The sequence below is a fragment of the Barbatula barbatula genome (assembly GCF_947034865.1).
Source record: "Barbatula barbatula genome assembly, chromosome: 1".
Classification (NCBI taxonomy): domain Eukaryota; kingdom Metazoa; phylum Chordata; class Actinopteri; order Cypriniformes; family Nemacheilidae; genus Barbatula; species Barbatula barbatula.
In genome coordinates, this window is record NC_136766.1 from 21515867 (window position 1) to 21543705 (window position 27839).

Below are 27839 nucleotides of genomic sequence, written 5' to 3' on the forward strand. Positions count from 1 at the left end.
AAACACAAAACTAAAATAGTTTATTTGTATCCCTCATACAGAAATGCACGCCGAAAAAGGAGGACGAAACATATAAGGTGTGACAAAACTCAATAGTGATATAACCCTTGGAGTATAGAGTCACATGATTCATGACGCAATTTCGGATTTAAGTGTGAATGTCACAGATGCATCAACTTCTCATTTGCAGTCAAACCATATTTAAAACGGATCACTGTCGAGGGAATGTGGATTTCAGTCTTGCCTACTTCTGTTGAATGATGTTAAATGCACTCGATGAGAACCAAAAGACAAATGTTCATACATAAGATACAATGCTCAAAAGATTTGTGTGTGTCAACAGTTCATCAGTGCCCTAGCAACCGTGTCCTCATGCTGTTACGGTCATTTAAATACATTTGAAAACCGATACAAAATAAAATCAGTGTACAAGTTAATTGAAATATAAGGCCAAGAAAAAATATTCCAGAGTCTACTTTTCAGTATCCTCTGTTTTGGTGGGACACCTAGCACAGAACAGAAAGCCTACAGTGCACTATTACTGCAAGAGCGACCGTTGTAAGAATGACACAAAAACAACGTGAATGCAGCAACCTGAGTCTGAAGATAGTTTGTAGAAATCTGAGCTGAGAGTCAAGAAAGCTTGAACAATCTGGCTAAACGTATAATAACAATCCCAATCGGAGATCACAGAATGAATGTTGCCAAGAAGCCTTACAAAGAACATTGAAAAGATCATTAGATCAAAACGGCATCTCTGCAAAAATCATGAAAATGATTTCACTGCTGACAAAGGGTAACATTGGCATAATGTTAAAGGCTATCTATTTACATATATGCGAGTACATTAATGTTTTAATACATGTCCAAACAAGCTCATCAATCTTTATCAAGGCAGTCTCAATGACACAGATCTTCATTTATGTACAACTGCTGTTTAGCATGTGGAAGTAAAAACAAATATGGCACGAGACACGCACACACACACACACACACACACACAATGCTTCATCTTACTCCTATTAGATCTGTGACTTGACTCGTCAACGATCCCATCGATGTTTTTTTGTCTTTTGAGCTCGGCAAAAGTACAAATGTCACAAGGCAAGAGAAAAACATCCTTCCTAATACAAAAAAGGAATTGTTTCGTGTTTATATAGCAAATTTGTAAGAAGCGATGTTTAGTGTTGGGGCACAATTACCATATTATTTAAGTCACACTGACGTCAGTACTCTAGTTGAAGGTAGAATGGTGAGTTTGATCAAGATTTTATCAGTTTGGTTCTTCTAGTAGTGAAGTCCTAGGGGTCTAAAATGCCCCTGATAAGGCTATGAGAGAGACTGCTGTTTTGAAGACATGCACATGTAGAAAGGCAGCGAGTTCATCCACACAGGATGTGATGTCAGAAGGCAGGGTGGGGGCGGGGACCGGTGACAGCAGCTGGGTGAGTGGCGGCAGTGAGAGGCCAATTAGACAATCACACAATGGCAGCCGCTCTTATCCTTCTCTTTGCGCGTAGGTTCCGGCGAGGGTGGGCACTCTTGTTCTTGGAACTTCCTAAGAGAAGAATCAGGACGTGATGTGACAGTCATACAAAATATGCGTCATTCAACCTTACAAGCTATCTGGCTTCCAACTAAATTTGAATAACCCGTATTTGACTGAAAAAATAAAAGGCACAAATGTAGTGTTCATTTGTTACTTATGCTTTGATCCAAATAACATATTTTATACAGCCCGCACGCTCATCTTATTTTGCCAAAATGTAAACCAATAGATAAACTATCTAAATATAAATACTTGCATATTAAACATGATATTTCTACTGTTACTTACATATTATCTTGATATTTACATATTAATTTAAGTAAACATGTTAAATGTAAGTATTTACTATTTCTAAAATCTAAACAAATATTTCACAATATTAGTAGTTTTAAACTCTTCAAACTTCAAAACGAAAATCTGAAATGTTTATCGTGGCATAATGCATGGTTTTACACACTATTAATTGCACAATATGCCATACTGTGTGAATTTATTCTGAAGATCAAGCCTCAAATGTTGTAGCTCTGCTATGTCTGTGCTGCCACCATCTGGTAAAACCACAATGCAAACCCACCTTATGACTCTGACCAGCTCATGGAAAGCCTGGTCTACATTCATACGGATCTTTGCAGAGGCCTCCATGTATGTAACTTTGAGTTGTCGGGCTAGCTGCTGACCTTCCTCTTGGGTGACCTAAAAAAGAAATTATATTAATTTAAAATGCAATTTCGTTGTGCTAGCACAATGACAATAAAGTTCTTCTATTCTATTCCAGCCATTAACAAATCTTAACATAGCAAATTGATATAAATTCAAAAAATATTAATGACAATAATAAAACTATATACTTATTATAAACCACCTTTCAAAGTAATGAAAATGAAGGCAAATTAAATAAAAAATATCCAGTTTATGCAATCCATTAAAACAGATTGATGTCCGTTTCTGGCAAACACTCCACTGGGTGGCAGTGTAACACAAGTTTGTCAATAGAGCAGAAACAGTAAACCCCATAGCAACAATTTTATTTATTGATTTCCATGACTGAATTTAATAAATGTACTATACTGTTCTGTGTATTGACCATATACAGTGGAAATAATGATTTGATCCCCTGCTGATTTTGTAAGTTTGCCTTCTTACAAAGCAATGAAGGGTCTATTCTTTTAATGGTAGGTTTATTTTAACTGATAGAAACCGAATATCAACAAACAAATCAGGGGAAAATGTATATAAAGGTTATAAATTGATTTGCATTTCAGTCAGTGAAATAAGAATTTGATCCCCTACCTACAAACCAGCAAGAATTCTGGCTCCACAGTTTGGTTATGTGCCTATATGGACCACAGATTAGTCCCGTCACTTTAAGAAAGTACTCCTTAATCAGAAGGTTATATATATATATAAAAGATGCCTGCCAACAGAATCTGTATCTTCCGTTTCAACTTCTCCACCACCATGGTCAAGACCAAAAAGGTTTCAAAGGATGTCAGCTACAAGATTGTAGACCTGCACAAACCTTGAATAGGCGACAGGCAGAAATTTGGTGAGAAGGGGAAAACTGTAAGTGCTATTATTTGGAAATAGAATAAAAACACAATAACTATCAATTGCCCTTGGTCTGGAGCTTCCTGCAAGATTTCCCCAACGGGGTTGAGATGATCATGAGAAAGGTTAAAGATCAGCCCAGAACTACACAGAAGCAGCTTGTCAATGAAGCACCTGCAAGGTCCTCCTTCCCAAGAAGGCCCGCCTGGCTTGTCTGAGGTTTGACAATGAACATCAAAATGATTCAGAAAAGGCTTTGGAGAAAGTGCTGTGAGACCCAAATTGACTCCTGTTTTTGGAGGGAGAGAAATGCTGACTATGACCCCAAGAACACCATCCCTACAGAGAAGCACAGTGTTGAAAACATTATGCTTTAGGGCTTTTTCTCTGCTACGGGTACAGGATGACTTCAACGCATTGAGGGGCTGAGGGACGGGCGCATGTACCGTAAAATCTTGGAGAAGAACCAAAACATATTGCCAAGACAACCAAAGAGTGGCTTAAGGAGAAACGCATTAAATGTCCAAGCCAGTCTCTAGACGCTAGTCCTATAGTAAATTTGTGAAGGAGGCTTAAACTCCAATATGCTGACCGACAGCCAAGAAACCTTAAAGATTTACAGAGGAGTGGACTAAAATGTATCCTGACACATGTGCAAGCCTGGTGACTAACTATCTGAAATGTCTTGCCTCTGTGCTTGCCAACAAGGGTTTCTCCACAAAGTACTCCTCAAATACTTATTTCACTGACTGAAATGTAAATCAATTTATAACCTTTATATACTGTAAAAAATCTTCCCCTGATTTCTTCAGTTAAAATAAACCTACCATAAAAATTATAAACCCTTCATTTCTTTGTAAGCAGGCAAACTTTCCAAATTAGCTGGGGATCAAATACATCCCTCACTGTATGTAATTGTGTCATTATGCAAGAATACATATAGAGTGATACTATGCACTAAAAACAATAGACTCTTAACTCATTCAATTAGTTAATTCCAGTACTGATTCAGCGGTCTCAAGCTAAAGCACTTGATGTGATTTACGCCACTCACTTGTCTCTGTTGCTCAAGATCAGCTTTGTTGCCCACTAGAATCATGGGAAACTCGTCCCGGTCCTTCACTCTCAAGATCTGTCTTTGGAACTTGTAGATCTCTTCAAAGCTGAGGACACAAAACCCATTAACAAGACATTTATACAGCAGCGCAGCTTACAATAAACAGTGACATGCATACTCAGAAAAACACGAAAAGATAACTGTTCCTGAAGTACTGTAACATTTTCCTGAAGCTGATGTCATAATTTACTGATCCTTATGTTATTCCAAACGTACCGCTCAAATTTCAGATAGCATGTGAAAGTCCCAAATGCTTGTTGTCAATAGCATCAACATGCACCAGGTCTAATGATTTGCATATGTGAATAACATTTGAGAGGGGGAAGATTTCAGTAAAAAGATAACTTTGTTTTCCTCTGTTCCACAGAAAAAGGTATAATATGTAAAACACAAAGGGGCAAATTTGATTAAACCTCTGTAAGGATTTTATTTTTTTGATTTACAACCTTTGGCCACTGCAGGCTTTCCATATAGCAAAAAGATCTGCATCATCAGACTTTTGTGTTCTGTGACAGAAAGGCATACCGGTCTGGAAGTACACAAGTGACAATACTGAGGAAACGATGATAGAATGTTCACATTTTTATCGTTCAACATTTAAAATCACCTCCATTTCTTCTGCAGAACATAAAAAATATATATTTTGAAGAATGTTGTTAACCGGCAGCCATTCACTTGAATTGGTTTTGTGCCATACAATAGAGGCGAATGGGTGCCGGCACTGTTTGTTAACCAACATTCTTCAAAATATCTTCTTGAGGAAAAATTAAGTCATACAGGTTTGAAATGACAACCAAATTTTATGTTTGGGTGAACTATCCCTTCAATATTCTCTTAAACATAGAGAAGGTTTTACTGAGAGGTTAAGAGATTTTACTATATTGCTCTCTGTTGACCCAATCGTTCCCCAGAAGAACCAATGATTAGGCAATAAATCACAAATAAATGAGGAAACATCCCCTTTTCACAGTTCCCGGCCGACAGCCCTGTCCGCAAATATAATAAAATAAGTTAACACATTCAACCCCTCCTCTCCATAAACCCACAAGCCTACCCTCCCAGCTGATGAGCAGTTATCTCTCTATCTCAGGACCGCACTATTGGACACAGGATGACAGGAGGTCACTCAGTTCTCATGCCATTGCTATAAACATTCCAATAACGCCACTGGACTTCTAGAAGCCATCATATGGAGAGCAGTGTGTGTTTGAGCTGGGGAGGGAGGGACAATATTATTGGGTCTCTAATACTAACACAGTCAGAGGTAAGCAGAGCAGTGTAAATGTCATGCTGGAGGAGGAAATACTTGTCACAGACTCCAGAGACGTTGTAACAGAGTCTGTTCAGCCATCAGCTTTGAACAGGGTAATGTAAACGAAGGAAGGAAAGACTGTTTACAGCGTAAACACAAAGTGGGAAGAACCCTAAACGGCCACAAACACTCACTGAATGGCTGAACATACCACCACACACACCACCCATTTCTCAACCGTACACTCTTGTTTATTTGCATATGGCTGCATGTTTCACAGACACAAAACTTAGCATGTCTCTAAATTAACACACAAGACGGTTAGAAAAAAAAAGAATGACGATATAAAAAATAAGAGAAGACCCAAACAAGATGAAAGCGAAACTGAGAGATGTAGTGTAGGGGAAAGGGGAAGACAGGGTGAAAGTTAAGAGAAAACGCGACTGAAACGTTTCTCACCTTCCCCGATCTGTGACAGAGAAGACGAGAAGGAAGCCCTCCCCTGTCCTCATGTATTGTTCTCTCATGGCTCCAAACTCTTCCTGTCCTGCTGTATCCAGGACTAACAAACACAGGACAGCCATGTTATTAACCTGTAGACTGCACACACAGGTACTGTACTCTAAAAACTGACTGATAAGAAATGTGGGGAAATAATCTCATTACAATAGTATGCAAAAGTTAGAGGCACATTATATGCCTCACTAAAAACTGGTACACTGGACCTTTAGTAAGGACAACTTGTTTATAATTATGATTATTTATAATAATATTAACAGCAACAATATAATAGATAAATGACCATTTTAGCAATAAGTCTCACTTGTTTACTTTTGTTGCTGGAAAATAATAAAACATTTGTAAAACATTCTTATTGACACAATAAATTAAAAGATTTTCATTATAAGTAATAGTAAAAAAAATTGGGTAAAGGATGAAATGCAACTAAGATATTGGCTGCTGTATAGAAAGTTTCATCGGACGAAAGCACCTGTTTGGTTATAATATTACAACTTTATTTTATATTCATATTTTATTGTATTAAATTAATTTAAAAATACTCAAAAGTTATTGATTATTTAAAGAGGTCTACCAGAATTTTTAATTTAAGCCACACAACATTTGTTTATGTTGTTGCCGCTGAAACTGTCAACATATTGACAAAGTGCAATTATTACAACGTCTTTAGCACAACTTTAGCTAATGCTTCTTCCTCAAGCGTAGAGTAGTGAGTTATGGAAGTGGCCTTGCATGATTTGAACCTACATCCTATTGGGTTACGAGCCCATATGTAAGACTATGCAAGACCACTTCTACTGTAGCCCAAGCACACATTTATTTTTTGGACTGCATTCAGACGTGAGCTGACACTGATTTGTAAAAGTACAATAACAAATCGCACAGTTCTGCAAATTCATCGGTTGATCTCTTTAATACAGGATCACACCGTATTTGCTTCTTAACTGAGCAATTTGCAGTTCCCCTTAATGTAAATTCGTTTGACATTCAGGTCCCTTTGTCCATCAGAGTCACTTACTGTCCAGCCGCGCGGCCCTCTCGTCGATCACACACTGCTTCGTGTACGAGTCTTCAATCGTGGGGTCATAGTCAGTGACAAAGTATGACTACAAACAAAAAGAGATACAAAAACACAAGGTTATTACATTGAATTGGAGAACAGTGTGGAGTTTGTCTGTTGGCTGTATTTGAAAGCCGGTAAATTTTGCCTTGACAGGCAGCATATAAAGAAGGGCAAAAAGACACCTGTGAATACAAGTGCATAAAGTTCTTCCTACTTAAATAAATTTTTTAAAGCTCACTTTAGAGATGACCTGACATGTTTTGGTAAGTTTCCTTCCAAAGTACAAAACTTCATACATTCTAGTCAATGACTGAGAATTACACACTAACTTCATTGACCTCAGACGTGACTGAGGGAACTACACGTGTAAAGAGTAGCATTTGTTTTGAAAGCTGCACTAAATAAGGGCCCAACAGAAATAAAAAGAGGTCAGCCCTTGTGTGTACAGTGCTAATACTGAGTTCATGTCAACACTATCCGAGCTTTTGCGGTTGGTAATTACGATAATTAACCGCAAACGCTAACATTTTGCCTCAATGTTTTGAACTTTTTTTAGTCTCCACCAGCTACAAGTTTCCATGCTAATCTAAACAGTATCAGTTCGTGGGGAAGGAGGAGCTGTAGGGATGCATATTTGACATTTTTCCCATGTTTTGTATGCCCGTCTTCCCAAGAGGCTGTTTAAGTGATGACAGCTGAACGTTATGTTCAAGCTTGTTTCTGTGTCAACTGAACACATGATCACACACACACACACACACACACGCGCGGGCTTTCTATTATAACTTTGACTATTAATGTTGCTGCAACCATTTGTTTTTAGCAGCGAAACGAGAAGCGCTCTGAAATGAGAGTAAGCTTTGGTTTTGTTCTGCTTTCTGCCTCAACCATTCATCTCACAGAATTATGTGAATATGGTTATGCGTGCCAAAACTGCATGACATACTAGGCTATCTTAGTGTACGTATTTGCCCTGTTTGTCAAGTTAAAAATGATCAATAAATCTGAAAAGCTAAATCTTGTTTTTAGTAAGTCAAACTCTATTATGTTGTTTATGGCAAAACAAGTGAACAAAACTGCCAGACTGAAACTAGACAAAAACATATATGATGAAAATAACAACAACTGTTAACGTAACATCAACGGACAATAACATTGTATTCAATCTAAGCTTGCACGCAGGGTTACAATCACAAAGATGGATGTAAATGACCTGCTGGCTGCTTTTGCTTTACGCTTCATAAAAACAACAGGAAAAACAGATGCTTTTTGTTACATAAAATGTTTCAAAGAAGAGTGGAGTTGGTAGAAGCCGTTGTCATCAGATTACCCGAAACTGACAGTCTACAAAAAAATGAAGGTCAGTAAATAACGACAGAATTTAAATTTTTTATAATTATATATTCATACATAATTCAGAAAGATTTTAAACTTTTAAACTTATCCTTATTGTATGGACCTTTAATCAAAGCCTTTTTAATTGAATGTTTCATGATTTAAAGTGATTTCTTTGTCAACAGGGGCATCAACTAGAATAAATACCCAACTAATGTTTCCAAATAAGTTTCCCCATCTGGCATTGCATAAAACAAAATAAGTCAAAGACACTGAAGTAAAGGACTTTTTGCTGCAATTGAAGTACAAACAAATTCGATTATTTGCATTACATAGGGAACTTTGTTGAAACTGAATGAATGCGGCATGTTTGTTGGCATTTGTTCATTCACAAAGAAGCCCCTAACTCCTCTTGTTTTTCAGCAATTCTTTCACACAGTGGTTCCTCTGTATGCGGCGTGCGCAAGTCTCCATCATGTTCAATAATTCATAAGCAGTGCTGCATATGCAGTCGACTTCATCGCTCACCAGACCCAGAGGGGATACAGGCAGGGTGAAGTGAGACAGACAGCTAATTCACAAACTCAAAACCTTCCTAGCGTGACATCTTTGTATGACAGTCACAAACATGAAAGTGTGTTTATGTCACGAGCACACAAACAAGGCCTCAGAATGAGTGTGCATCAAAGGTGCTGGTGCTCCAACTGAGTGAGAGTGAAAGTAACACGTTAGATTTAAGCGAGTAAGTGAGAATAGAAGGTCAGAACCATGAAAACAGAAATCACAGTGATCAGAGCAAACATTAAGTCACAATGCATTGTGGGAGTGGCTATGTAGTGTTTCTGCAGAGCAAAACTTTAGAAAGCGCCAATGTCACTGACCTCACTGTGACCACACACGTTGCCGCTGTTGGGTGGAAATCTTTAATCGCCATTTTTATGCTTTTTATTTTCTTCATAAATCATTAATATTAGTATTATGACCACAGTAAAACACGGCACGTGATGTGGATGAAATACAAATATTGTATGTTAAGAATTAATAATAATACATTTAAATTTCTTTATATATTATATTAATATTCAGCTACATTTAGCTTTCCGAGATAACGTAATGCCATCTGTGCACCTTTATATGGTTTCAAGTCGGTTTTAATGCTAAGCTACATGTTACTAACTAGCCACGTAATACACAATAATTGTTCATTTAGAGGTTTCCGTCTCACAAGAGATGACATAAAACATTTTTAGTGAGGTATCATACTAAAAAGTGGAAGGATAATTTACTCCACCTTACTCCAAAAATCTCATACAAAACTGTTGATATTATTCCATTTAAAGAAAAAGTCACATTTTTAAAGCTTTAAATCTCCTGGCAACTGTACATTGGGGGCATTCAAAAGAAACATGATTTACAAAGACAAGGTTTTGGTCATTTCAGGGGACAATTCTGACCCCAAAGTATAGCTTAAAAAAACACAAAAACACAGTGACTGTCTGCATTGGTTGAGAGGCAAGCAGAGAGCGATTGTGGTTGAACACTGCCTGCATTTCAAAGTCATACAGTAGCTGTGGGTAGCTGCTGAGTTGTGCCCACCTGTACACATTTCCGACCCGATGCCCACCTGAACTGCCTCTGCTCTGCATGAAAGCAAGTCTCAGTTGACCTTCATCAGACATTTGAGATGACCAGTAATGGCTACCTCAAACAGCAGGGGGGGTTCCATCTGCTTTTGCCCCCTTTACTCTCTCACAAACATGCGAGCAATACAATTTGGCTTTCAGTCTTACACAGTATGCTCTCAGAAACAACCATCCAGGACTAAAATGAAAATCAAAACATATCAACTTTATAAACCACTCAATTGAGCTGAGCTGTTGTTGCCATGTGTGCAAGAGAGCTGCTCTGCAATTGTACAGATAATCCTTGATATAAACACTTCAGTCATCGGTCAAGTCATTCAGCATTTTAGTGGTTGCTAACTGCTTAAATGCTCTATAAATGTTCTGTGCCAAGGCATACAAATTAAAAGTGCTAGCCAGAGTTTCCAGCTGTGTCACGACTCTCGGCAGCCATAGAGGGTGATACGAGTCAAGCCATTTGACGCAGAGCATTCTGGGAGAGGAAAAGGCCCACCCCAGTGAGTCGAAACCAACAGGGCACCTCCAACATTACATTCCACTTTGGTCTAAAGGAAGGAAACTCCACCTACAGGGCCTGCAGCCAGCAAAGTACAGTCCTCTGGGTGGTGGTGGTGATGTCACAAAGGAGATATTCCCATTCCGTCCACCACACACAAGGACACTCCTTTCCACAGTCACTTCTCTTTCCTTCTGCTTTTCAGCACCAACCTATCCCTCCATCCATTCATGCATCCTCTGCCCACCCAGTGTATTCATTTACATTTAGTCACTTAGCAGACGCTTTTATCCAAAGCGAATTTCAGGGAGCAATAAGCGAAACGTCATAACGGAGCAATAATACAACAGGTGCTAATACAAAGTTACTAGTTTCAACAAAAGCTAGACAATTTTTCTGTTGAGATAAAGAAAAGACTTCACTTGTCTTTTAAGTATTCACAGGACAGATGGGTTTTAAGTCATTTTGGTTGATCAGTCCGAGTTAGGAAGAATATTCCACCAAGAAGGAGTTGGGAAGGAGAATGAGCGGGAAAGCGATTTACTATCCGTATGAGAAGGCAATACAAGGCACCACTCATTTTCTGAATGCAGGGTTCTTGATGGGGTGTAGTAGGGTGTGAAAATATGCCGGTGCAGATCCAGTGATAGTCCTGTAGGCAAGCATTAGCGACTTGAATCTGATACGGGCTTCAACCGGTAGCCAGTGGAGAGAGATGAAAAGGGGTGTCACATGAGCCCTTTTTGGGCTATTGGAAGACGAGGCGTGCTGCTGCGTTTTAAACCAGCTGGAGTGGTTTGATAGCCTATATCCATACCTTTAAACAGTAAGCGCTTGTTTGAAACAAAACGAAATAGGTCACTGCTGAGAAATCTGAAATGTGATCGATGAAGAACAGCAGTCTATTGGCTCTTTTCCACTGCATATTACTGCACGGTACAGCTCACTTTTGGGGGGTTATCCACAGTTTACAGTATCTAGTTCCTGACACTTTTTTTAGTACCATCTCGATTGAGGTTCCAAGCGTACTGTACTGTTCTGATACCAAAATGTGACTTGTTCACAAACAGATCACTGATTTGGCAGAGAGAATAATTACCAGCATCATTGGATTTGCAACACATGAATACGCATTTGAATAAGCAATTTTGGCATTTTGTTATATGCTTCGTGACAGTAAAATATCGATTGAGACCCTTATCGCAGTGCTAAATGCTACATTAGCTTATCCTTGTGCGCCGTCGAGCAAACCAAATGATCGTTGTCTGCTCTTTGCTGTAAGATTTCCCAAACTCTCTAGTATTTTAGCAGTATTTTGATTTGCTGCCATCCTCCATCTATATGCTCCATTTCTCCTGTGTTGTGTATGTGTTTATGTCGCGTTCACAATGATGCTACGGCAGAAGAGGCGGTGCAACCATGACGATAAGTTTATAATTCCCGCCCCACTTTGAAGTGGTACTAAACTGCTGTGGAAAAGCAAAGTGAGCCGAAGTGAAATGAGCTGTACCAACCCGAGTCGTACTTAACCTGACGGTACCATGCAGTGGACAAGCGCCATATGAGTAGAACAGACAAGGGTATTTGTAGTCTTACATTAAAAAGGAAATGTGTATCAGTGTCTTTGTTTATACCGTTGTTTATAAATGCTAACTTGAAAAAAAGAAGATTTGTGTGGGTGTGCACCGAACTTTGTAGCCACATCCTAACCAGACACCTCTCTACAATCTGTTTTATAAACACTGAATGTAAATTGTCAGTTATGCATTACTGCCATATACAGTCTCTGTAAAAAATCAGTATTTCTGAATATATTGTTTTTATTTTATGTACATGTTCATGTCAAATCTGTTATATTTTGTGAACTAGTGACAACATTTCTCCCAAATTCCCAATAAAAATATTTCTATTTAGTTTGCATTGATCTGTAAAAATTCAAATAAGACAAACTTATTCAAAAAAGACGCAATGTTTTCAGAACTTGAATACTGCAAAGAAAACAAGTTCATATGCATGTTTAAACAACTCAAGACTAATGTTTATACAATACATGCATTTTAAGATCAATATATGACATAATATACATTTCATACGCCTTTTCATTCTCTTAGGCTTTCACATTGCTGTTGGGGGACTTTGTCATTCCTAAGGTTTAATTCTGTTGAAATTCAATAGACACTGGACTGAAATTGCCACAACACATGCCGTAATGCTGATTAAACTGAAGTGGACTTTCCACAGCTATGTAGAAACAGCATTACCCTACAAGAAGCTAAAATATTCTGATGCAAAAAAAGCTCATGTTAACACAACACTCATTATTAGGGATGTAAAAATATTATCAATTTCATGGTATCGAAATTGCTAAATTGTCTCAATATTATCGTGGTCACATGACTGTACGGGCATTTAACATAGAGAATCAAAAACAATATAATAGATATTACCTCAAGGTCCAGCTGGTGCAGTTATTTTATTTTATAATAGGGACTTGTAATTCGTTTTACCTATTTTATACTATACCTCATACCTTGAAAATCATTGCAATGTTCAGTAATTGTTTACTTAAAAATTATGGCACTTATTTCTAAGTATTAATAAGGTTTTAATAGATTTTGATATTGTTACATCCCTATTCATTAATTTTATTCAGAAAATCAATGTTGTCAATATTAAACATGATTCACCGTTATGGCATTTTAAACCATCTGAATTTCACTTTGCTTTTACTCAATCATCCATTCAAAGAGTTCACATACAGTATACGTCTTCATGACACTAAAATATGTTGGGAGTAAAGATGTAGAGAGGTATGTGGGAAAAAGATAAATTCAAGCACACCGGCGTAGCTTGCAAAATCGCATCTATTTGTTAAGACCTTTCAGTCAAACAACTATATGATACATACTATATGCGAGCCTAAAGTAGGTTGGTTGAATGTAATGTAGTGATTTTATAAATAGACTACATTTTTGCAAGCTATGCAGGTGTGCAGAACTTGTTTGTGTTTTGCAAGTCGGTCTGTAAGTATTCAGTGGTGTGACCCTGAAGAACACGGTCGCAAGTCAGTTTTTAACGTCTGAATAACACATCCATGCAGAATTTCCATCCAGTTTACCACTGTTCCACTGTAGCTCATTTCCCATCTAGGAAACACACTCCCATGAGGAGGAGCTACTTCTGGGAAGGTTACAATTACATAGAAAATGCCAATGCCAATCGGTTTTAATTTTTATTTGCTCCAGAACACAGTGCTGAGAGAGAGACGTATTCGTCGTGGAATGAATTCATCACTGTGTGGCTGTAGACCAGTTCCAGCATACAGACTGAAACCATTTTCTACCAGAAGATTCCTTGTCTTGAAGACAATGATGATGAAAAATAGGATGGCAAAGACAGGAAGGTCAGGGACACATGACAAACTACGGCTTCTAGTTTCTTAATGATTCCATGAGTGACTGACCCTTGTGTTTGTTACATTCTTTTGCACACAAGCACATCAATCATTATGGGCACCCGTACCCAACAATCTTCTTCTTCAACTTTAACCACGGTGACCTTTCTTCATTCAGAGGTCTTCACAACATTGACCTCCACTCGGTACGGCTGAGGAGCCTGGCCTTCTGCAGCTGTCAGTAATCACCCACAAATGGCCGTGATGGGAGGTTAACGTGAAGCAGATGGACTGCACGCCTCTGGTCTCCAAAGCCAGTGACTCCACATGGGCCTCCAGTTCCTTCTTGTTCAGCTCAGACTGACCGGTCCAACCTCAGCACACAAAAGAAACTCCATTTCCTGGGGAAACGCCTACTTTTCCCATGAGCTCATGCTATTGCCAAAAAGGTCATTTGATAAATACATTATGAACAGGGTTCATGTAGGGAGTACTTCCTTAAAGATTGTGGGGGATCGCAATGTTTTTGGCAAATGTTCATCATAGGGTGTTGGTTAAGCACTTTCAGATTTCAGATGCCGGAGAGCTTCCGATGAAATGAATCACAAATCTTCAACATACACAATATCTCACTGTATATCCCTGTCCTCTGCAACGAATCAATTAGGTTGCCCCCATCAAAAACTTCCTGTTGACATCATGTGCTTCATACAACGACATCACATGAACGGCAGCTGAAGGCATAATTCGGCAACATCAACAGGAAGACACAACTCTATTTATTGCACATTTAATTGAGGATTCTAGACCACCGAACTTTCCCAGCAGTTTAGGAATCTAGGCAGGAAACCTGTAAACACCATCGGTTGTTGGCGAAAATTATCTACAGGTGTTGCATAGTAATATGAGCATAGACAGAGCTGTTTTTTGGTTCATGTGAAACTAGTTGACCTCACTAACCAATCTGTTCTGGACGACCAGCCAAACCATCACAACCCATCCCTTAAACTCACATTTGGGCTTCATGATAATGGGTAAAATGATAATCCTGATTATTTTAATTACATTTTTAATCACGATTAATAATCACGATTATTCTATTACTTTAGAATTTTTTTATTTTATTTCATCATATTTATTACACTTTATAGCCTATTAATACATGTTAAAATCTACTGCTGTTGAACATCATGATGTTTTGTGCTCACTTTTAAAGGTGATGTGTGTCATATTTAGGAGTATTTATTAACAGAAATGCAATATAATATAAATAAATATGTGTGCAGAGATGTATAAAGACCTTACATAATGAAGCGTTATGTTTTTATAACCTTAGAATTAGATATTAATATCTACATATACCGCTGGTACCCTTGCATTGAAAATGGCCATGTTGAATCTACAGTAGCCCTAAATGGACAAACTGCTCTACAGTGCACGTTTCGTAAATATGTAGCTTTTTCGGCACAGAAGCGAAAATGCAACTACATATTTGTCCTGTGAGAGCAACCGTAGTGGATCGAAAGGGAGCAGTGGCGTGAGCCACTACAGGTAGATACCACTAAATATCTCCACTTAGCTCCTTTAACACGTTAATATCACAATTATTATGGTTCATTTGTCGTGGGAGGCAGAAATTGTTAAAGCCATTAAAATCTGATAAAGCATTCAGTCCTAACTTATATTATAGTCATTAGTCAAAAATTACGCAAAACCCAATCAGGGTGATTCTAAACCACATGATCTCTTCATATGAGAATGTGTATAGTAACACCGAGAATACCTGTGAAAACTTTTAAAGCTTCATTCACCTGAACTGCTTCACTGGTTGCTCCAATGAGCGTGTTGCTGTGCTTCCACAACAAGGGAAGAATCCCCGCAGAGTTGAAAAGAATAGAAAGAGAGAATACGAGAGCTGACCAATCCCACCCAACTGTTTTAGTGGCATTAGGTCTTCAATCGGCCTCCTAAAGATCACCGTGGTCTGCACTCTCTGTTTGAACTCACCGGGTGGCCCTAGAAAAACACTTGACCAGCAAACACGCTCAAAGAGCTCATTTCACGCATGCAGCCTTAATCGACAACTCGCCCCCTTGACATAGTGGCCTGTATTTTACTGCAACTTGACGATTGACAAGGAACCAAATTATGAAACAAACTTCCTTGTCACCTACACAGGTGGTTTTGCTCTAAATTACAGACAAACAAAGTGCAACAAAAGCATACGTCATGATTTAGCGAGTCATTCAATATTTCCATCCCATTTATACAAAATAATATATTTTGAGAACTTTGGTTTTGTGTTCATTCTATGGAAGTCAATGGGGACCAATGTTGTTCGGTTCCCAACATTACTTTAAAACATCTTCTTTTGTGTTCTGCAAAAGAAACAAAGTCAAACAGGTTTGGAATGACAAGAGGGTCAGTAAATGATGACAGCATTTTAATTTTGGGTTGAACTATCCCTTTAACTCATGTAATAAGCTTATTCTATCTATGAGCTCATATACATAATAACACATGTAAACAGTTGTATTTGCATACATAAGTTGGTTGTTGATGACAGTTGTTACTAGCCACAGACCAACCAGTAATAAATTAACATGATGGCGAGGAAAAGCAGGGACGTCTTCGCGTGGGTAACGTCAGATGAGATAATCCATTCTATTAGGCTTGTTTGATTTCATTTGGCGCCACGCAGACCGATCGACGGATGACATCGGCTACACGGCTCTCGATTTTCCCTCGCATTGCTATAATGTCACCGGGTCTGCAGTGTTTCCAAAAGTCGAAACCTCCAGAGTAATGTAAACGCCAGTTGTAAACGCAGCAAGAGTTATGCGTTTTTAAAGGAGAACCTAGTAGTATAAACGCTGCCTAAGTGGTTTGTGGTTGCTTACTGGCTCAAATAAAAAAAGCCTGCTTCCAAATCACCGTAATATTATGTAAACTCCTTTAAAACAAGTCAGTAAAATCATTCAAATACACCTGGTAAGAAAGGTAATAGCATACCTCTCCTCAACAATTTGAAGTATATTTAAAGTTTGCAGAAGAATAAACCTAAAGTAACAGTGATGCTAATAGCAAGCACCAGTAATTACAGAACAACTTCAAATTCCAGGAAGTACATGACACATAGTTGGATGAGGTCATGTGTTAGCGTATTGAACTCATTCAATGCTTGAAATGTGGAACGATTCGGCCGTATCACTACAGCAAGTGAACTACCCCCTTGACCCCATCTGAACAAACAGCCTCTTTTACGCTCGCTGATCCTCTGCTTGACGTTAACCATCCACATGGTCAGAATTCCACTGGCACAGCTATGTATGTTCCAGAGAAAAGGGAGGAATTTTCAGAAAATTCTTTGCAAGGCTTTCTGTCTACGTAACATTACAATATTTTTTAAAATATTGTTAAAGTTAAAGAGAGGCTTGTGCGTTGCCCCGAATAGACTAACAGAGTGAAGTCTTTGCTTGGCGGTCTGACAGAAACACAGCACTATTACCGTTTTAGGCCAGCAGTCTCCCAATGCACAGAGAACAGAAATGCTATTAAAGCAGCAGACTGCTTCTAATAAATAAGAGCCAATGGCACTACGCACAGTCTGTCCTCACAAGCCCTACTATTTGAAAAAGTGAGGGGAGCAGCACAATTCATATCCAGACACCATTTTACAGAGGGAGGCAAATGTGCATTGACCTTGATGAAAGAGCTCTTCCTCTAGTAACAAACTCCGTTTTGGTTTTGTTGAAGATTTGGGTTTATCGCAATCTGAGCTATAGGGGAAATTAAGAATCAGATTTGACAAATCAAAAATCTAATGTTTTGAAAGGGTCAAACATTTGATCAATGCTAAACGTTTGTGCTCTGAGGCCAAGTGTTAATAGTGGAGCACACGCTCTCTTCTCGTTGGGGTCGTGAAGCAAGCTCTGAGACACACATGCATCACCTGTTGAGGAGCTCTTGGACCCCTGCTTACTGTCTAACAGCCCTGCAACAGCTGCAACGTTAATGAACTCAACTCAGCCTGTCCCGCTCTCTGACAACTGTGCAGCCCAAGCTCATTGGACCATCAGTTTCAGTAGATCACAACCGAGATTGACTTAAATAAACAAGGAAATCATTATTTCTCTATAATATGATTATAAGAGGTTCTATGACTAAAACACAGGAAAAAAAATAGTAAACATGTACTAATGGAAATACAAAACTGCTTGTATACTAAGAAAGTAACCTTATACATAAAACAATTATGAGATAATCCATTAATAGGGGACAGAGTACGGTGCTGGGCTGCAGCTGGGGGAAAGGGTGGGTGATGGCGGGCTATAGCTGCAGGAGAAGGTGGATGGTGTTGGACTACAGCTGGAGGATAGGGTGGATGAGATTGGAGGTGAGTGGGGATGGTGCTGGGCTATGGGTGTGGAAGAAGGTAACTGGTGCTGGACTACAGCTGAGAGAGAAGGTGAATGATCATGGCGTACAACTGGTGGAGGGGTTTGAAGGTGCTGGGTTACAGCTGTGAGAGTGTGGATGATACTGTACTATAGCTGCAGGAGAAGGTGGATGGTGTTGAGCTATAGCTGGGGGGTGACACTGGGCTACAGCTGGAGAAGAGGGTGGATGATCATAGGATACAGCTGGAGAAGAGAGTTGATGGTGTTGGGATACAGCTGGAGGAGAGGGTGGATGGTGTTCAGCTGGGGGAAAGGGAGGGGTATGTTTGCATGCATACTGAGGGCACATGAGGAATGCTGACTGACCGGCTAGGCTTCCGGAGAAAGGCGCCACGAGATCAGTGACTCAAAGAGAGCAGCTGAACAGTAACTTTATCAAATGCTACTATGATGCCACTGACCCTGTGGCACGTGCCTTTGTGGAAAATCATCAGGGGAGGCTAGGCCAAACGGCTTAAATGTTGCCACACAGCACAATAAAAGAACGAAAGAGAGAGAGTTGAGCAATACTCTGGGAGTGTGATATCAGGTCAGCCCATCTCTCCTGTGTGTGACTGCATGCTGCAGTTAAGACTAGCATTGTTACCCACCCAGCTTTATAAACCAAATAACTTTTATCCAGTTTGCAAGAGGGCAGCTCAGTTACTACAGCAGATGTATAAATCTTAAGCCATACAGGTAAACACGTTGAACTGACAGTGACAAACTATTTCTTTCCATACTATTGATTGTAACTAGATGTCCGAAATATCGATAAGCGGATCCAAAAGCAGATGTCACATGAAGATGCTCAGCAGATATATTTCTTCTGTGCAGACCGTCTGACATGACAAATCTCTGTCAGACTGTTGTACATCAAGCGAACGATACGTATAACCGAATTATAGTTGAATAGAAATTAAGCTTAAAATATCTTCAAATAACAACGCTTTACACAATAAGAATTATTTTGTAACCTCATATTATGTTTGTTACGCAATGGAAACGTTGTCCTTCTTTGTACACAAATGCAGGTGTGGTGTAACTTTCTTAGCGTAGTTTCAAGCAAAAAAGGTGCGAGCTAAGATTCGGTCGATAGATTCTCATCCAGCAGTTAGTAAACAGGATACCTCAGAAGTAAGCGAGCCACATAAAAGCCACAGAAGTTAACGAAAGAGGCACTACGAGAGAAAAAGACGTGTGTGGGCGCCACTCAACAAACATTAGACAAACACAGACACACAGCCTACGTACCCTCCCCCTCGACACACTCTTCCCCTCTCCTTTAATCACACACGCATGCATACTCGAAACACAAAACTTACCACTTCTCCAAACTGCTACTCAAACCAGTGCAAAGCTGTGTTTCTAATAGCAGAGCACACACAAAAAGAGCGACTTGTTTTAAATGAGGGCTGAAAACACCGGCGAGAGTGTTATTGGATGAGCCGGGCGTGCGCGTAACCTACAATAGACAGTTAAGTAAATGAAGTACACTGTGTGCTCCATTTCTGATGATGAGGCGTAACCTCCTGAGACACTGAGATGAAATGGCCTGTCAGTGTCTTTTATTAAAGCACTGGCTAAGGCACCAGAGCAGAGGATAAGCTACAGCTGGGTCGGCGCATAAGATGTTTACGCTCACAGCATCCGCCTAATGCGCTTGGTTCGCATCAATGGATTACTTTACGATGCTGGTAGGAAAATCGCAGGGGTGGCGATTCACATTCTCAATTCAAATTAAGCACAGTCCCCATGTATCAGTTCCTGGCTCTGGTCTAATCTAGGTACTGTCATTTAAGAGCACGAAAGGAGGGTATTACCAGGCCGTCTGGAATGCATGCACTCTTCTGTCACCCGAGGCTCTTCAACCTCCAGTCTCCTCATTTTGACTGGTGCCTTTTGTTTCTCCTAGTTCTAGCACTTTGGAAAAGAGACCATAACACACGATGTCAACATGTGTTAATATACGGCTCTTATATTCCGTTACATGACATCGTTGTCTTTTACTTGCAAACCATAATTTCCTGTTTTTAATCACACATCGTAGGCCAATAGCATGTGAGAGCATCAACATTTGTGCAACATTACAGCCAACACCTTGTGTTGCACATATTAGCCAACACCTATTTCCAAAAAAACCTTGAATTTATAAATAAATAAAACATTTGCAGGAATTCGTTCGTGCTTGATCAAACCACTCCTTTGTCCAAAATTGCTTTATCACGATTTAAAGGGATAATTCCCCCAAAACTTTTAATTCTGTCACCATTGACTTACGCTTTCAAGTTGTTCCAAACCTGTATATTATTATTTGTTCTTACACAAAAAGATACTTGGACGAAAGTTTATAACCAAACTGTTCTGGGCCACTATTCACTACTATAGTATGAAAACGTCAATGGCGCCGCAGAACTCTTTGGTTTGCAAAATCTTCAATCTTCTTTTGAACTCAGAAATGTATACAGGTTTGGAACAACTTGAGGGTGAGAAAATAATTCCCGAATTTTCATTTTTGTGGTGAACTATATCTTTAAGTGAGTGGATTGAATGCTTAATTAAAGGGGTCATATTGCACAATTTATAGAGGCGGGGCAAATAGGAGATAAAAACATGCATGGTATGTGGACAATACAGCGTTTTTTGAACCTTAAATCATGTATACACATTGAATTACATCTAAAACAAACGTCAATATTCATTTTAGCAGTTTCATATGACCCCTTTTACATTCTGTAATATTATTATTAACTAAACTAATGTAACTAAATGTAATGTTAACTAAAATGTAATTTATTCGCTTTAATGTCACACTGCTCAAGTCAAAACGTATACACGTGTCTTTACCTGCCATGTCAGATCAATCTAAATCATAGCAATCAGCTCACATCATGTTTTCTGTTGGCTGTGCACTAGAGTTTGGCTATTTTCCGGCTGCTAATGCCAACTTTCCAGACCCCAACGGACGCAAAAGTAAACACTCTGCCTGCCTATAATATGGCTGAGCATTGTATGCATCACTCAGCACTGAAATAATTCTACTACACAACGTCACCTTTTCCAAAGTGACACACCTATCACATGTGCTCTTAAGGTGTGGTGATTTTGCTGAAAATGTATTCCCACTCAAAAATCCCAATCTTTCCCCATAATACACACCACTCCATACTTCATTTTCTAATAAAAGAAGCAAACACAAAAGCTAGGACTTAAATGGTCAAGCACTTAGAAAATGTTGTACCATGCGATATGTGACTGTAATGTGAAATTGGATGACCTCCCAAACACAGAACAGAGAAGCTTCTAAGTCACAAGGTTTGGAAAATAGTACCATTTTTATCTGTACACTATGACATCAAGGCAAGAGTGTGAGAAACCAACAGGTGGGCTCAGAGGAGGAAAATTACTACTCATTTCTTTTTTGTTTTTTCATTTCTTTTCTTCAGTTCTTTCTTACATGCAGCCTCTAATAAACTGTGACTTTGTGATTTGTTGAAACGAACTAGTAGAATTTAAAATATGAAACAAAAGGTGTTTTCCCCAGCACGTACAGACACACAAGTTCAATAGCATTACACCAAATAGCTTTATTCATTTACTTATTCAACTACAAAGAAAGATCTTTGGAATAATGTTAGCAATTATTAGTTCTGGGCATTGACTACCATAGTGCATCAAATTATTGTGTACATTTTTTGTTCTGTTGAACACAAAAGAAGATATTTTGAAGAATGTAGGAAAGAAAACCGTTCTTTGACTACCATTGTCCTTTTTCCTACTATGGTAGTCAATGGTGCCCCAGAACTGAACTGCTAACATTCCTTCGAAAATCTTCCTTTGTGTTCAGCAGAACAAAGTAATTCATACAGGTTTGGAACAACTTGAAGGAGAGTAAATGATGACAGATTTTTCTATTTTGTGTGAACTATCCCTTTAATAATCAAAACATATGTGATAAGCTCCTGAGTTGAAGAGTCCTAGATGCCTTCAAAGCTAAATCCCTCTCTTAGGGAACCACGGTGAACTGACCATGTTGCAGGCGCAAAGACACTGTCCTGCAGGGAGTCTGTTCTCCCAGAAATGAGAGAGCTAGTGATAAGAGCTAATATTAGCTAACATGTGATCTTCCCTTCAACCGCGCCATGATACGCTTAGTGGTCTCTCATAGACCGTCTGAGGAGATAAAAATGTCAGCAAGGCCTGCAACGATTACACTTTGAGCTAATAAGGAAGAGCTGTTATTCACAAGAAGTACATTTGAATGGAACCTTACATGTTTTCTGTAAACTGTATATTAACAACAACTATATCACAAGGAAAAATCATGAATCAAGAAGCTGTTTAAACAAATCACTCATTTGCAATGAACAATGAAAAAATTCCTCTTGCATTACTTCTTGACCATCAGGCTTAAATATATTAATAAGATGAGAGGTTTATGTAACCCAATACACGTAATATGTGTATAAAACTCTGTCCTTCGTATTGAATTGCATCACAATGACGTAAACGTAATCCACTCTGGTCTGAGTCACATGTCTGGCTGGTGCTGCTTACGTGCCCATGGCATTACTCTAGTTTGACATCAACCAGTCTGTTTTTGTAGTAAAGTAATTAAGGCACCGTGCAGCAGGCCACCAAAGTCAAATAAACAGCATCTCCTTCTGATTATGTTCTTGACGGCATAACTAATGAAGACTGTCAAGCATGTACCTAACATACTGCCGCAAAGCAGTGTGAGTCGAGTCATCACATAGTTCCCATACACATCCAGGAGGTCCTTGGAGACTAAGAAGGAGTGGAGGGACTTCCTCTTTCTGAGCCTGAAATCCGGATCCTATGGTCATTAAACCAACATGACTCAGATGAAACCTTCCTTAGAAACACACATCTGAATGGGAAAGCCTAGAGGCTGAAAACAGCTGGGCTGCTTTCTCGCTGGCGAAGATTTCTAGAAACACTCAAACAGGAAGGGTCTTTCTATGGACTCCACGAGGGGTTCTTTGGACTTCATTTCACCAATTTAGCCCCTCCAACTGCATCATTTTATAAACAAAAAACATCTCTTGTAGTTTCTCTCCATGCTTGGTTAATGTATAATTTTAGTGGTCTACTTTAGCCAATCTTTTCTATTTATAGGGGTTTTGATCAGCTGCTTTCCTGTCATGTTGATTATTAAGCTCAGTTGTGTTATTGCTTGCACCAGTTAAGCATTATTAAAAATCACAAGGGCATACAGACAAAAACAGTCTTTGATACAGGAGGAGGAAGTTCTGGTTAAAAAGGAAAGCACTTGTTGTTTGACACGAATAAAGGCAGGCACAACAACAGTAGTACTCCTCTGAGAAAGTACATTAAAAAGTTAAATTAAAAAGACTGATTCGAGACGAATATGTATTGTATATTATCGTTAAAGATTTAAGATCGTGATGTCAGGCTTCTTTCTTTTTTTAAATGCATGCATATCAGAATTTCAAATCAAGCACTTTGTTAAGCCTGCCAAACACCTATGAAGCCATCTATGAGATATGTGAGGTATGAATTTATATAAGATGTTGTGCAAATCTCATTTCCTATGAAGTTAGTAAATCATCCCATAAACAAATGAACAGCTTTATTCAAAGTATTTCCTGGAATTATGTCGAAAATATCTCTAGCCAAGTTATTATTATGACAAGGCGCTACACGTTAATTTGCTCTAATGTGGCAATAATCGACTTGCTGTACAGAAGTTCAATAACATAGGCCTGGGGTGCCTAGCTAGGGGTCCCTTGGCGGAGTGACGTAGGAGGAAACTTACGAATGAATGAAATAGCGTGAAATAAAACACAGGCAACAAAAATATGATAACAAGAGTCACTGTTAAATGCAATGTATGTTATTTACAGCAAGAATTTGACATTAATTCGATCTGAATGTATATATTAGTAGACGTCATAACTCCACCCCCTGTACGGTGGCATCAACTGGATTGCTAAACCAACTTGGTTCAATCGACGTCTCCGACAGAGTCACTACGGTTTCGGGAAACAGTCGTAACTACATTGTTTATTTCCCTAATGATGCATCGTACTATGGTGGTTAACCAGCAAGTTGTGTCGTTGTTCGGGAAACGCACCCCAGGACAGTATTTTGGGGCACCGAACGAGGAACAAATGAAGATTTACTTAAAGTGATAGTTCTCCAAATGCAATCGCCTACATCTAGTGCAGTGGTTCTTAACCTGGGTTCGATCGAACCCCAGGGGTTCGTTGAGTCAGTCTCAGGTGTTCGGCGGAGGTCAAGACACACACCCGACTCATATGATTCGTGATGACACGCCCCGATTGGCCATCATTGGCTGCAGGTGATCACGCAACATCGCTTGGCCTATCTGTGCTGCAGGGAATTTGGTGCGCTCAGTAGTCGACTTGTGACTGTCGTGGTGGTACGTCGTGTGATTTCGTTCTTAATATTTGAAACCCTTCATACTAACTATGTCGAGCAAAAAAAGAATTTGGTCGGACGAATATGTACAATATGGATTCACATGTGTAACGGAACGTGGTGTGAGTCAGCGTCCTAACTGCATGATTTGCAATTCTAGTCTAGCACCGGCAAAACTAAGAGAACACTTCCTTAACCTGCATGGAGATGGAAAAATGTTTTAATGGTTTTGTTCTTTAAAACACAGTGATGTTGATGCACGGTTCATTTTGTGCACCAGTAAAATATATAGCTATGTTTCGAATTTGAAAAAAATCATATTTAATTTTTCAATTTACGAAAGGTTCGGTGAATGCGCATATAAAACTGGTGGGGTTCAGTACCTCCAACAAGGTTAAGAACCACTGATCTAGTGTCATTCAAAGCCTTTACATGACTCTTTTGTGGAAGACTAACAGCAGATATTTTGAGTAATGTCTGGTAGTTTTGTGCAAGTCAATGGGGGCCAATGTTGTTTGGTTACCAGAAATATCTTCCTTTGTGTTCTGCAGAAGAAAGAAAGTCATTCAAATTTGGAATGAAATGAAGATGAATCCGCGATGACAGGATTTTTATTTTTGGATGAACTGTTGCTTTTGGTAAATCTTTTTCAAAACGACAAAGGTGAAACTATTAAACATTCAATAAAAGAGCAAACTAATCCCAACCGTACAGAATCTATGATGATCTAAAAGGAAAAGAAAGCCTTTTCTTGTTGTATTGCACAATAAATGAAATAACAGAATAACTGTTAAAGTTGAAACTTTGCTGACGGCATTCAGAAAATGAAAGAAAGAATCAGAAAGCACCGATCCCATGGGATTTTTTATGGTTTCACAAGGTTTACAAGAACTGTTGTAACAACTAAAGTAACTATGGTATTTTGGCGAAGATTTGAGTTCCCATGGTCATTTTTAAGTAACTATACCATCCAAAAGAAAAGGAAGAAAACACTTGTGTCTACACTGTTATACACACGCTTGCATAACTTTGTTCTAGTGTGTTTGTAGTCAGTATATATTTACTCGCCTTCCCCATTAAAGTCAATATTTCACTTGTGTGTGATTTGTTTTGTATGGTTTTCTCAGTCTAATATGCAACAGTTTCCGAAAGAGACTCTGTCTATGAACTTACACATGTAATACATTGTTTTCATCTAAAAAAAATGAAATATCCTTCAGATATGTGTTAATGTTTTGTTAAAGGCTTTTTATATAATTATTAACGGAGAGTTACCGTGTCGCAGGCCTCGCTCGGATTCATGAACCCCCTTTTCCGCGTATGGGGTCCCCATTTCTGTGCGTAAGATCCACCCATATCTCTATACACCTCTACGTCTCTCTCAAGGGCCGAAAACAACATTTCGCCGTCTTCACGCTTACCTGGATAAACTGGATGGTCAATGCTGATTTCCCGACACCACCACCTCCGACGACCACCAGGCGATATTTCTCCTGCACTGAGCCGTCCTTCCAGCCAGCCATCGGGGACACGCTGATGCTCACTCGCCGCTGTCTAAACACACGCTCGCCGAGACACTTTACTGTGTGACAGGCCTTCAGAAGGAGAAACGCAGCGAGAAAATACGAGATGGCGTTTGGTCGAGGTACGAACTCAGCGATAATCCCTGCGAGATGAGAAAAGTGCGATCGGGGTCTGTTGGAAACGCACTCAAGAGTCCATACGCCCTCGTCTAGATCGCTACCAGGCACTAACTGGGCTGCGAAATGAGGGGAGATAGGGCTGATCGTCAGTGCAGTGGGTCTGCCGCTAGGGGGAGCTGATACCGCAGCCGCCGTGTTCTGGTTATATGTTTGAAACTCGTGTGTGAATAATGAATACATTATTGATCTTGCTCAAGGGTGTACCCAAATATCCAAAATGGGCTTTGTTAAAGTTTATTAATCTGTCCTATTCAGGTCACATGAGATTGTTTTCATTAAAAAGAAATAAAATTAGACCGATCGCTTCTGCTGTGTTATTCGCATTTGTAAATTGCTTCGGACAGAAGTGTCTGTTAAATTACTATAATTAAATCCTCTAAATGTATTGTCATCACATAAAATGTGTCTCTGGAACGCACATCAGACAGAGTCATACAAATAAAGTTAAAATAAAAATAGTACATTATCCATTGCATTTTTGAAACTGAATATGTTACGTCTACTTTACTTAACTGTGTGGTTTGTCTTCTGATCTTATTATTCTCAGTGATCTGTCAAGCACAAAACCTATATTGGAAACTTGTGGGAAAACATTAATTTCGGAAATCTAGCAAGATGTGCGGTATATAATATATAAGGCCCTTTTACACATTTGCTTGTAAGTGATCACATCATTAACCACATGCAAATAGTAAGAGAACAGCCCCCACCAACTTGTATGTGCACGGTTTATGCAGATGTTTAATCCTGTAAATGCCTTAACATGAAATGTACTTTTTTCAGCAGTAACTTAAAAACAGTTGGAGACGTTTTTATTTTGCAGAATTCCCATATTCCCTTCGACTCATCTTGCCCTAGAGGAATTCCAGGAATTTCAATTTGCTTGTATTCCAGAACTCCATTGGTTTAACTGTAGCCACTGGGAGGAAAGTAACAACGCCTCCCACAGTTCTGGAGAAAAAAGATAACATATTAGCCATGTAAATGTTACATAAACATGTGAAAATGATGAATTTATGAACCTTTTGAAAACCCCTTATTCGGCGAATCACAAACATTTATACAATCTCACAATGATGTCTGTTCAGTTTGGTTTAGATATTTTCTCAAATTGCATAAATGTTGGTTTAAAGCAGTGGTTCTCAAACTTTTTTGGTCATTCCCCACTTTAGACAAGGGGGAATTTTCAAGCCCCACCTGCCCCCATCGCCCCAACACAATGCTACTGAAATGCGCAACAAGCTTAACATGTTCCAATTTATTGAACTAAAAAGTAGTATCAGAGTAACAAGTTGTATCTAAAATACAAACTATATACATCAAATAACAGAAAGTTCTAAAATAAAGAAAATAAA

The 27839-nt window shown here is 39.0% G+C and overlaps 1 protein-coding gene across 1 annotated transcript; it reads right to left on the reverse strand.

Moving 5' to 3' along the window:
* Window positions 1-26750, reverse strand: rras2 (RAS related 2). Its single transcript, XM_079460948.1, has 6 exons — window positions 26203-26750; window positions 7004-7091; window positions 5926-6028; window positions 4152-4260; window positions 2124-2242; window positions 1-1558 (listed from the first exon to the last, which is right to left on the reverse strand). The coding sequence occupies exons 1-6, from the start codon at window positions 26662-26664 to the stop codon at window positions 1471-1473; spliced, it is 969 nt and encodes a 322-aa protein (XP_079317074.1). The 5' UTR covers window positions 26665-26750; the 3' UTR covers window positions 1-1470.
* Between the last annotated feature and the right edge of the window lie 1089 nt (window positions 26751-27839).